Raw genomic sequence first — 12,676 nt, 5'->3', positions numbered from 1 at the left:
TGATTAATTTTTTACTGAATTTTATATCCAATTTCTTTTTGTAGGGTTATAAAAAAAAGTTACAATTTTTTTTTGGATTAAATCACGTAAGCATCCTAAGCAGGCCCTAACTGTATGAGGTATTTTTAAGCCCGTACCATACTCAAATTAATTTCCGTTCGCACCGAACCGACCCAATTAAGGAGCATTCACTTCCACACCAAACCAGCCCAATTAAGGGGCAAAGTGCTGGCCAGATTGACTTTTCCATACAAGAGGATATTCAAACTCCCAACTTCTCTTAAGGACAAGAGTGCACGACTACTCACGCCAACTAAGCTGGTTAAAAGTTTTAATTTTTAATACCCTCAACTATCAAAAATATGATTTTTGCTGTGAATGAGAGCTGATTCACAAACTGAGAAACACAGAAGCAGAAGAGAGGAAAAAAGACATACACAACATATTGGGAAGTTGATTAAAGAACATCCTAATTCTCATTACACTATATATAAGAAAAAAAAATCAGGATCCCAATTACATATTTTAGATTCAATAAATGTTCTATTCAGCTTTCAAACTAACAGAAAAATCAAACAAAAAGACTAAACAATAGCTGAGTATAATGTTTAACTCTTAGCTTGGGAATGTGCAGTGGGGAGAGGTTGCTGGCTTGGTCCTCTCGAGCGAAGCTTAGACGCTATAGCCCGCAATTCATTTGCAATCTCAGTGAAGTTCGGCCTCTCTGATGGTTCCGCTGACCAGCATCTTTCCATAAGTGATCGCCAATCAGGGTCGCATGATTCTGGGACGGGTGGCCGCAATGTGTTGCTAACAATACCACCTGCCATTTTGTCCAGTGTCAGTATTTCAAGTAGCGGTAACCTGTGAGCCGAAGTTAACTGACCCAAAATGATAGCGTATGAACATTACCAATTATGGCACCGTAATGCAAGTCTGCATATGGTTCTTCTCCAGTTAGAAGTTCCCACATTACTATTCCAAAGGAGAACACGTCAACCTAAGAGCACAACGGTATGTTTGTTTATTAACATTCAGACGAGCAAATAGCGCTGACCCTGTAATTTCGGAAAGCTATGGCTTGAGGGAGAGATGACGAATTACCTTCTCGGAGACAAGGTTACTACCGCCATTAAGGAGCTCTGGTGCCATCCAAGGAAGAGTTCCTCGCACGCCACCTGAGATTAGCGTCTGGCATTTCACCTTGGAGAGTCCCAAATCACCAACCTTAACACAATGACAAAATGTTAGCGTGGGGGTGGAAGAAGTAGAAGGCGTAAATGGCAAGTGCAATGCTGGGGATATTTCACATAAGGCTTGGGATTCAAGATCATTTATAAGTGATTTTGAATTGCATACTCATACTTTGAGTGTTGAAATTCCTCTCTCGAACAGTTAAAAAAATAATAATAATAAGATCGTAAAAAAAGATGTAAAACTTGTTACATACTTACATCAATGATCAATCAAAATGAATATTCAGCTTACTGTCACGCACTCATGCACTGTTTACGTGACTGTATTAGACCTAATGAATGAACGGGCCAACTGGCTAGCTTGCCACAAAATTGGTAGGGGACGACAACAACGTCAAGGGTTGTTCTGCCTTAAACGCTAAGGTCTGGCCGACCCGGTTAAGTTTGGGGAGCTATTGGCCCCCCATACCCCGCGGACCAGCCAGACCGGACATGAAAACGCCAAGAGATTTAGACTTTAGAGACGATTTCATGAAGGTAAACATCTCTTACCCTTACCAAGTTTTCTTCTGGTAGCTTTAGTTGATTATTTATATATATTAGTATTTAGCAAGTCCTTTGGTTTTGCAATGTTGCACATAATGCATCCTTACATATACATGAAGACTGGAAATATTAAGATAGAAATTACATAGTTAATATAGCCTAATATATACCAATATAATAACAAAGAGTTTATTGAAGGAAAAAGAATTCAATAAATTCTATTATTACAGACAGCTTATAATATAAGATTGCTTCCCATATCAGGGCAAGAAAAGAGTAGCTCCGAAATTTTTATATTACACAAGTATATAACATGCATGCCATTATTGAGACGGTGAATGGTAGATGCATAAACTCGGTCTTCCTTTTGCATTAATATGAATATAGTTTCTTCCATTTATGAAGTTTTGGTGGAAGATGGAGGCAAAATACCACACAGTACTTGTTCCGGTATGAATTAAAAGGGATTAGAGAAGTCACTAACCTTGCAAATTGGACGGTGTGGATCACGGAGATTAACCAATAGATTATCACTTTTCAGGTCAAAATGTACTATATTCCTCCCATGCAAGTACTCCATTCCAAATGCTACATCCATTGTTATCAAAAGACGCTTCCACTTATCAAGGCTCCTGGCAACATGTTGACATATTGCTCAATTTCCATCACAGTTTTTAAGAAGACAAAGAACATATGATGTCAAATTCTTAAAATTAATACACAGAACATGTCTTCAGGTGTCCTGGCTCAGTAAAGGCCTAAACCCATTGGTTTTAGAATAGAAACCATTAGTCTTTTTTTCTTTCTTTCTTTTTTTGGTTGGGGGGGGTTGGGGGTGGGGGGGTTTGAGGAGGAAACCACAACCACTACTTGAGGGTGTGCACTGAGTAAACCCCACATCGTGAGTTGTGACCCTAGTTGGCAAAAGACCATAATGAGGTAAACCAGCCTAGATTGCCCACATAGCTGAAGGCCAATAAGCCACTCCCACTGAGAGTCGAATTTGGAACCTTGTGGTTACCAAGCCAACAGCCCAACCAACTTGATTGGGGTTGCCCCCGAAACCATTAGTCATTTTGATTTTATGTCAAAGAGACATAAATCTCCAACAGTGTGTGTGTCTTGACTCTTGAAAATAGATTAGGAAGCTATTTAAACCACAAAAAGGCAGTCGCAAGTGATCAAGCACAAGAAACTGAAGCTATTGAATGATAGTAGATTGAATAAGGGCTAAGGAATTCCAATATGAATATCATACCACCGCTAGAAGATCGTTACCTCTCATTTTTCTGCAGAGCATTCCTCAAAGAACCATTAACCATAAACTCTGTGACAGTTGCTACAGAACCATTAGGCCCATCAAGCACCACACCATAGAATGCAACAACATTTGGATGGTGCAAGTCCGCAAGTTTAATTGCCTCGTTCCAGAAATCATCCCTCTTTTTAAAGGTATTCAACACAGCAAAAGTCATTAACAATTTAACATAAACAAAAAAATATTGAAATCATATAAGATAGGGAATCATCAATTGCACATTAAAGACACCAACCATACGTTTTTCTTCTGATGGCTTTCCAGCAAAACATCTCTCATTGATCCTTTTGATTGCAACATCAGTTCCTCTCCACTTTCCATGATAAACTGTGCCAAAAGTACCTGAACCCAACTCTCGGAACTCTTCAAGATCACTGTTTCTTATAATCTACCCGCAAAGAAGAGGTAGCAGAAAGACACAGATTGGTTATCGGTTAAGTTGTATAACATAAAAATGAAGCCATATATCATTATATCATACAGCATAAACTAACTCGAACCTGTAACCGACCAAGGTCATCTGACACAGGAAAACCAAAATCTCTCCTCTCTGGCAACTTAGTTTTTGCTTTCTGAACACCATCATGTGTTAACCAACCAAGATCAGAAATATGCAAGTGACAGTAAACAAATAAACATGGGTGAGTGGGTGACAACATACAAACACTGGCAGACACACATTTATGCAACAGCTAGAGACAAAACAAGACCTCAAATTTATTTCTGTCCACGGTTTCTCCATCAGAACTTTGAACTTCGCTGTTATGCTCGCTTATAGATCCATACTTGCTCCCACCAAATACGGGAAAGTCGGGATTAGAAGGCACGGCTGACTGAAGAACAGAAGCAGCTACGTCCTCAGCAACAGCCTGAAGTTCTTGCTTGATCACTTCCTCTGCCGAGCCTTCAAAAAATGCAAAAGACCAAGCAACAAGTAAGCACCAAACAAATATAAGGAAATCAGAATACAAAATATAAAAGTCAATACCCACTTTTGTTGGATAGTGCAGGGTCAGAACCTAAATCCAACTTCGAATTGGTAGAATATCGAATAACTCCCTCATCCATCCGCATCTTTGTTCCTAATGCCTCATTGCCACCTATTGTCAACTCACCACTGTTTCTGGAATGATCACCAGACTGATCCTTGACACCCATAGTTTCCTTTTTTGCTCGAACTTTGCTAGGTTTAGGAGGAGGGAAATGACTATCACGCTGCATATTCCAAGGATCCTGGTTGCTAAATAGTGAAGGTGAGGTTTCCTGTGCAGCTCCATACATAGAAGATGGAGATATAGAGGTTGAACTTCCATCTGGGGAGACAAGATCAATACCAGTGGGAATAAGCTTTGGTTGAAGCTCAGAGACTGGAATGTTAAGTGTTGGATTTGCTGATTCAGCACTGGAGAAAGCAGGGTTATCAAAGGACATCTCGTCAGGGACAAATTGGCCAATTCCTTGCCTTGAATGCACATCAAAATCTGGTTTCTCCAAAGGAGAAGGCTGTGATACTGCACAGAGTTCTGGGGCCCGAAAAGTTTGCAAGTACACAGTTTCAGTTGATGAACTGGGCAGCATTTCATTCAGTTTGATGTGATTTGCATCAGTAAATGGCTGATTCCAACCAACCTGTTGAATTCTGTTTTCCAAGATGTTGTCCTTCATATAATTATCAACTCCTGACTTAATCTGCTTACCATTGGCATGAGTCTCAGCTGTGTGTATTTGAAGATTTTCCATTATACTCTCAACTTGCTTCAGGTGGTCAAGTGCAGTTGTAGATTCTTTATTATCTTCTTTAGGTAGTACAACTGGTATGCTTCCAGGATAGCCTTCTGGTGATTCACGAACAAGGTATTCTGGCATCTGGAAAGGCATCCCAACATTAGGAATATCATGTGGAATTGCTTTGTTAACACCAACATCTTCTTTAACATGGTACTGCATTGGAATCAGATGCTGCTCAGGAGAATCGACTTGACATGATTGAGGAACAGTGGGTATAAACTGTGCATAATGAGATTGCATGCCACTTGTTAATCCTACTGCACCCTGAGGGAGAGAGATTTTTGGACGCTCTGGATTCTGAACATTCTGTGAGACCCCAGTCCCTTCAGCTTGGGTTTTTCCAACTTCATGATCCATATGACCAATGATCCTTGGTCCAACAGCAGCTCCATGGTGTTCAGAAGCACCCTCCAGCATAGCTCCAGTTGTGACAGCCATGCACATATGCCTACCCTTATCATCCACCCAAGGGCCGTCATAAGCTGATTTATAGGCAGGTGTGGTGCTCACAGGGCTGTCCCTTTGATCTTGTGCTACTGAATCTGAATGAGCATGAGGCAGTGATTTTTGACACATATAACAACCGTCCAATCTAGGGATTGCCTCCTGTCCACTTGGCGTAGGTGGTTGAGCCATCCCCGCTTCAGAAAATGCTACCTGCTGAGGGTGAGGAATCTGATGCCAACCATATGCTCCCCCCAATATTTTAGGTTGGAGCTGAGGCTGATATGTCCCGTATCCTTGGTCCCCAGGAAGCTGTACAATCCTCTGCCCCATCGTGTTTTCTGAAGGATATTGTTCAAATCTAACTTGTTGTGGATGAACGAGATGAGTAAGCATATTAGGATTCATACTGACATGAGAGGGCGACATCGTCATGTGAACAGCAGGAACAAATTGCTGAAGTGTAGTACCAGCAGTGAAGGGCTGTTGGGTATACACTGGCCCAACATTCCCCCTAAGCTGTGTAGGAAAACCAATCTGGGAAGGGAATTGTGCATAGCCTTCCCGGTGAGGATCCGGTACATATGTTGAATGCACCGGAAAAGTCACTCCTGGTTGCTGCAAATCAAAGCCCATTTGTTGCTGCTGCTGCTGTTGTACAGTAATAGGCACAGATTTTTCATATTCAAGCTCAGAAGGAGCGGCTAGATTCGAGGGAGGGCCAGACACAGCAACATGAATGCCCAAAGGAGGAGCAGTAGAATTAGTATTGACATAAACTGCAGGATTTGGATCCACCACCCTTGAAGCAGCTGCTCCTTGAGCAGCAGCAGGGGCAGATATTCCGCTAGACGATAATGTCTCACTCGAAGGTGGTCTCGAGATCACCCCTTGACCAAGGCCAGATAACTCAACAGCATCAGCACCACTGGCTTCTGAGTTCTGGGTGGAAGAAGCACTAGCGGTACTCGTAAACCTCATTGCACCGCCACCACTACCACCACCTCCCTCTGCGATTCCATTCACTGCCTCAACATACATCTGTCCATTATCCTGCAGAGTGCCATACTGCAACGCACCAGCAGCTTCAACTTCCGACGGTGAAAACAAAAACACCCTCAATTTTGCTGAACCATCAGCCGATTTTTCAACCAACTTTTCATACTCATCCATCATGTTCTCAAGATCGTCGGGACAAGAGACAGACACAAGCGCATCAAGATCCTCATCAGGTAACTGGTACTTAATCACCACATCTTGGCCATATGTATCCATCATTTTCCCAATCATTTCAGCAAAACTTACATCCCTCCTAACACTAATAATCCTAGTCTGCCCTCCAACATATCTCAGTGCCCCATCACTTGGCCTGGGCAATATTTTCCCCCCAAAACTACACAAAAGTTTCACTTTCTTACCCAAAGATACTGAATCCTCCCCACTTTCATCAGTACCATGCCCAGATGCACTCTGTGATCTACTACTCCCATGATCCAATCCAATACCACCCATCTGCGTTGAGAGCATGACCTGTGGGACCCTCCCGGCCATCATAGCCACACCATTGTTAAATCCCATCCCTACAAACTCCGCATCTGGCGTAGCTGAGTACTGAATGGTGGGGATGAACCCTGGATTGCCATTTCCAGAAATGGCCACCGGAGTAATGTGCGATTCTTCCTGAACCTGTTTACCCATATCCGCCGCTACCAAATTAATGGGTCTTGAGCTCTGATCAGAAGCCATACCTTTTTACCAAACACGGCAATATGTTTTCCCTGGCTCAGGCGCAACAAGACGAAGACTTTATGAATCAAAACAAACAGATAGAGCCAAGCTACAATTTTTCCATTCAATTCCTAAATAACTCCCAACATTTCCTCATTCTTCAGTTGAAAAGCACGAAAAAAAAAAAAAAAAACACTAAACTTCGAAACCTCCGACAAACCCTTGCTAATATCCCCACCGATAAAGACTAATCCAAGAGCTTTCTAAGCAAACATCCATTCAAACCAAAGAACCAGATTCAAAGAACCCGGGAAAAGACCGTGTGCCCTTCAATCGACCCGACCCGCCCACCTTCCAGAAAACCCAGAGAGTTGGAAAGAATTCAAGAACAAGAAAGTACCAATCTTGGGGCGGTGGTTCCCGTTCTTCAATCTTCCGTCTCTGTCTGTCTGTATCTGTGTTTTATTTAAAAGAACATACGGCATTTACCCATTTTGGGTTTCTGTGAAATTCCCAATTCCTATGAGATTATTGATGGAAAATTACAAGTTGGCAGCAGAGATTAGAGAAGGAGAAACGAAAGAAAGTCGCTCTCAGATTGCTGAGTTGGATGAGTCATGGATTCATAGTATCTCGCTAAAGTTTTTCTCTTTTTTTTTTTTTTTTTTTTTTTTTTTTTTTTCTATTTCAATTTCTTAGGATGCAAGGAGAGAAAGGAGAGGAGGGATGGGGGAGAGGGCACGTGGAGGAGTTCATGCAGTGATAAGGAAGATAGTCAATGAAACGAGTTTGATGATAGATATGAAATTGAAACATTATTTGATGTGTAGGACCTTTGTATGGGCATCATCAATTTCACCCATGTTAAAATAATTTGTGATCTAATTACACATATTTTACTTATTTAATTGTTAAATTACACATATTTATTTGGTGAGAAAGAAATTCTTAATCCGTTATTGGGTAATAATCTAATGTGTGGGTAAATCTTACTTTTATATAATAGTTTGCAAGTCATATAAACACAAGATAAATAAATTATATTACACATGAAAGATTATGTAATAGTACAGTCGTCATTAAACCACACATGAAAGGTAAATTGTATCAAGAATACTTTATGCGAAATAAATTTATGTTGTAGGTTAGGATAAAAAAAAAACAGTTGTTGTAGGTGTGTTTTGGGCATATAATAAACTTCTATTTTATTTTATTTATTATTTTTCTTACTTTTTTTTTATTTCGCATACCCCAATATCTTACGTGGCATCTCAAAAATCCCTCAAAAATTTCCAATTGATAGATACTTAAATAATTCATCTATAACTATAAACTATAATAGCAGATGTATAGAAACATATTGTTGTTTAATTTAAAACATGAAACAAAGACAAGATTGCAGTCAAAGTCTATGACTTCAATTCACCCTTTCAAATCATATTATTTTTAGTGTTTGTTTAAATACCATATTCAATTATGCATACTAAGGATTTGTAAAATGGTAAATGTACTCTATGAACTATAAATTCTAACTAAGAGTTCAAATTTTATTTGATAAAGAAAAATAAATGGATAAAAAGCATAGCCCGGCCTACCCTTTATAAAAAAATAATAATAATAATAATCATGCATAACCTACCCTATTTTATTAATCAATAAAATCACAATATATTATACCGTTAAAGGGACGAAGAAAGACCCGGAACATGCACCTCGTGGGTTTACACTAAAAAATAAATAAATCACAACACATCATTTTTTTTTTGAGAATAATCACAACACATCATATGTAGTAGAATATGGAAGTAGGAATATGAGAGTACATGTAAAATTATTACTATGATAAAATGAGTGTAATTTTTTTTAAAATTAAGTTTGCAAGGTTTAGATATTGTAAAAGTATTGTAGAAAAATATAGTCCATAATGTGATTCAAACTTACTATTTTCTTTTAAGTTCTTGAAATTCAAATCCACTTAAAATATAAATATAATTACAAAATAAACTAATACAAATATTGATCAGTTTTCTTTTTCTTAAAAAAAAAAAAAAAAAAAAAAAAGAGTAAAAGGCCCCACCTTTACAATTTGGTAGAATTGTTAGTTTGAAATCCTTGCTAAAGTAGTAAAGATTGCAGACCACCTCACCTAAATAAATAAATAAGAGAAGAAGAGAAAATAAATGTCATAGACATTGCCATGTGATATTGAAAGGGGTGCTAATTCTAAGATAAACAATGTCTAATATGAATATATCATATGAAAAAATCAACAACGTTCATTGGAAGACCATGGGAGGTATTATATATATATATATATATATATATATATATATATATATATATATATATATATATAAAACAAATTCTTAGGATAAAATTAAAAATCAATATCAAGTCTTATATCTGAAAAAAATTGAACGAATCAAATCATTTAAAAGAAATATGGTGACATTTTAATAGTTATCACCAATTTTATTGTGCAACTTAAAACAGTATACTCTACACTTCTTAAAATTTTTCATGAATGCACATTATGTTACTCCGTATTACAAAGTGCAAGTTTAGTACGGAGTATTAAAAAATTGCATTTTGAAAAATGCAAAAGTGTACTTGTAGTGCACCTATTAGAGTTTGAATTTTAGAATTTATTTATGATTGAGAGTTCTGATTTTATTTGGTTTAAATATTCACTTTTTACTATTTAAGATTTAACATTTACGAAATAATGAACATTCAGCACACAAATATAATGTACACTTACTGTATTAAAAATTTATATTTATTCATAAATATATGGTTGACACTAAAATTTGGCGGGTGGATATATTGTTAATTTGTCATCTAGTAGGAGCATGGTTTAGATGGGCTTGGATCCTCTCTCTGCGTGTGTCTGTGTCTGTGTGTGTGTATATATATATTGTTGGGATCTAGTCAAAAGCTAGGCACATAGTTGTAACTAAGATTTTTTAGATGAAACTAAAAATCAAATTTACATTTTTAACATTATGTTCCATCAATTTGGTTACTTCTCCCAAAATATTAAATTTATATTTTTTATGGAAAAAAAATTAATAGTCACTATTTAAAAGTGTGCATTAGATAAACTTCGCTTGTATGACAGATTCAACCAATTATTTTGACAAAATTGAGCTTGTGTGACATTGAACTTACATTTTAACATCATGCATGAGTATCACTCAATTATAAAGGTGTGTGTTATAAAATTATAAAATGATTATATAAAATGCTTTATTTATTAATTAGAAATGCTAATAATAATCAAGAACAATCGCACATGAATTCTCTTAATTTTAATAATAATAATAATAATAATATTATTATTATTATTATTATTATTATTTATTAAGAAGTTGTTGCATTTCTTCAATTTCATTTTTCTTAGGTAAAAGTCACTGTCTTTCAAGTTGAGTACAAGAAAGGTCATGTTATTTATTTTTTAAAAAAAAATATTTTCCATAGAGAAATTGAAGTAATTAAATTAATTTATGTATCAATCAACCTTCCTAATTAACCAACCACATAATGACAATTAAGCTGGTTTAATTACGCTAGCTTGAGGATTGAAGAACTTGATGAAGATTTTCTCTACTAGCACAAGTTTGTTAGATGTTGCTCAACCACAGATTTTGCAAAGTGTAACAATGTTTAAGTAAGAAATGTTGTCTCTATAATCATTTTATTATTTTGCTTTTTAAACTTACAAATCTCACACTTTGTAAAAATGTTGTGATTTTGTCCATGACATACAAAACCTTCTAATATTGTTAGGGCATCTCGATCTTATGTGCATTTTACAAAGAGAAAGCTCAATATAAGCAAAAAATTGATCTGGAAATGAGAGAGAAAGAAAGGCAAGGTGCGGAACCAACGAATGTTTTGTATATCACAAGAAAAAGTTTTGAAATTAAAACTACAACATGAAGTGAAAAAGCGGCAAATAACTGTCCGTAATTTTCTTGTGATTCATCATATTATTTTGTTCGTTTGTTTTTTTTTTGTTTTTTTGTTTTTTTCTTTATATATATATATATATATATATAAACAAATTTAACACACAAAATTCTAACACCACCCACACCCAAACCACCACCAACAACCACTGCTATATATGGAAAAAAATCACATGAACAAAAAACGGATGTAAAAAAACATGCCATATATAGTGACAAAAACGTCAGTACATCAATGCACAAATACAGAGATCACCAATGCACAAAAACGAAACAAGAATGGAAAAAAAAAAAAAAAAAAAAAATAGACAGTGGCCAAAACTTCTAACACGCCAAAGAAAAGAGAAAAACAAATGAAAACTGGATACGACCTGGATATTAAGTTGCGTGAGTTTCCTTCTTAAGGTGCGCGGTTTGTGTGCTTAAGTTGCGTCAGTTGTTGAAACTTAAGATACGTCGTTTTAAAGCTCTAGGTGCGTGATTTTCCTTATTAAGGTACATAGTTTTTCTTCTTAAGGTGCATGGTTTATGTACTTAAGGTGCACCAGCTATAATACTTAAGATGCGCCATTTTAAAATTTTAAGTGTGTGGTTTGTGTTCTTAAAGTGCTTTGTTTGTGTGTTTAAGGTGAGTGGTTTGTGGTTTAAAAAAAAAAGGTGAGTGGTTTGTGTTCTTAGCATATATATAGCACCATTATGTTAATTTTACTTTTGTTTTGATTTTAGACAATTGTTATATTTTGAATATATATATAACACTATCACCAAAAAAAAAAAAACAAAAAAAAAAAAAACAAAACAAAACAAAACCTTGTAAACTCTATTATTTTTAACTTACAACATGATTATATTGGGTAGTAAATCTTGTTGTAGTAGTAAATAAATGAAACGGCGACGTCGATTTTCTGAAATAGCAGGCATATGTCATTTTTAACAAATTTGACATCATAACATTTATAAAAAAACAAATTTAAACAGATATAATGTCAATTTTTATCTTAATGTTTTTAATTTTTTTAAAATTATATACGACGACGCTATTTGGAAAAAACTAGAAAGTAGATTTCTTATAAACTCGAATCTTTTATGAAAATGTATTGTTGTACATGTCCTTTCATCCCCTTGCTTGAATGCATTCTGTCTTTTTCTTTGACATTTATATTATACAGTAGACAACATGAAGAAAAAAGTGGTATTTTCAACGAATCAACAATAAAAGATTTTTTTTTAAGAAAGAAAGAAAGAAGTAGCTACAATTCTTACAAAACCCATATATTTTTCGGCATTATATTATTATTATTATGCAGTAGTAGCTGGCTTCCTATGCTCTTTAGGACATACTTTTTAAAAAGTGAGCACCTTAAATATTAAAATGGTGCACGTTAAGTACACAAATCAGGCACTTTAAGCATACAAACAAAGAATCTTAAAAACACAAGTCACGATCCTCAAATTTTAAAATGGCGCACTTTAGGTACACAAACCACACACCTTAAGCAATGTCTGTATATTTATTTATTTCAAAACTATTTACTTCGTATAATTTAATCTTTTGTATTAACTAATTTATTTTTTCCATTTTTATATATTTAAAAATCATATCAAATATAGCATTTATAATTAAAATAATTAAAATGTCTTTTAAAACATAAAATAAATTGGAGGCAGAATTTTTTGCAATGTTT

General features: G+C 35.9%; 1 protein-coding gene across 2 annotated transcripts; it reads right to left on the bottom strand.

The window, feature by feature from the left end:
• Positions 1-434: 434 nt before the first annotated feature.
• LOC116000868 lies at positions 435-7,673 on the bottom strand. 2 transcript variants are annotated; one of them, XM_031240731.1, is made up of 9 exons: positions 4,053-7,671; positions 3,771-3,964; positions 3,561-3,632; positions 3,296-3,448; positions 3,021-3,184; positions 2,227-2,374; positions 1,105-1,227; positions 913-1,000; positions 435-823 (listed from the first exon to the last, which is right to left on the bottom strand). In XM_031240731.1, exons 1-9 carry the CDS (start codon positions 7,036-7,038, stop codon positions 609-611), a joined length of 4,143 nt encoding a protein of 1,380 aa, XP_031096591.1. In that variant the 5' UTR covers positions 7,039-7,671; the 3' UTR covers positions 435-608. The 2 variants fall into 2 exon arrangements, with proteins under 2 accessions (XP_031096591.1, XP_031096592.1); XM_031240732.1 differs by lacking the exons at positions 435-823; positions 913-1,000; positions 1,105-1,227; positions 2,227-2,374 and having other exon boundaries at positions 3,041-3,184; positions 3,301-3,448; positions 4,053-7,673.
• Between the last annotated feature and the right edge of the window lie 5,003 nt (positions 7,674-12,676).

This window comes from Ipomoea triloba, chromosome 13 (assembly GCF_003576645.1).
Source record: "Ipomoea triloba cultivar NCNSP0323 chromosome 13, ASM357664v1".
In the NCBI taxonomy this organism is placed as follows: Eukaryota; Viridiplantae; Streptophyta; class Magnoliopsida; order Solanales; family Convolvulaceae; genus Ipomoea; species Ipomoea triloba.
This window is presented reverse-complemented; position numbering and strand designations above follow the sequence as displayed.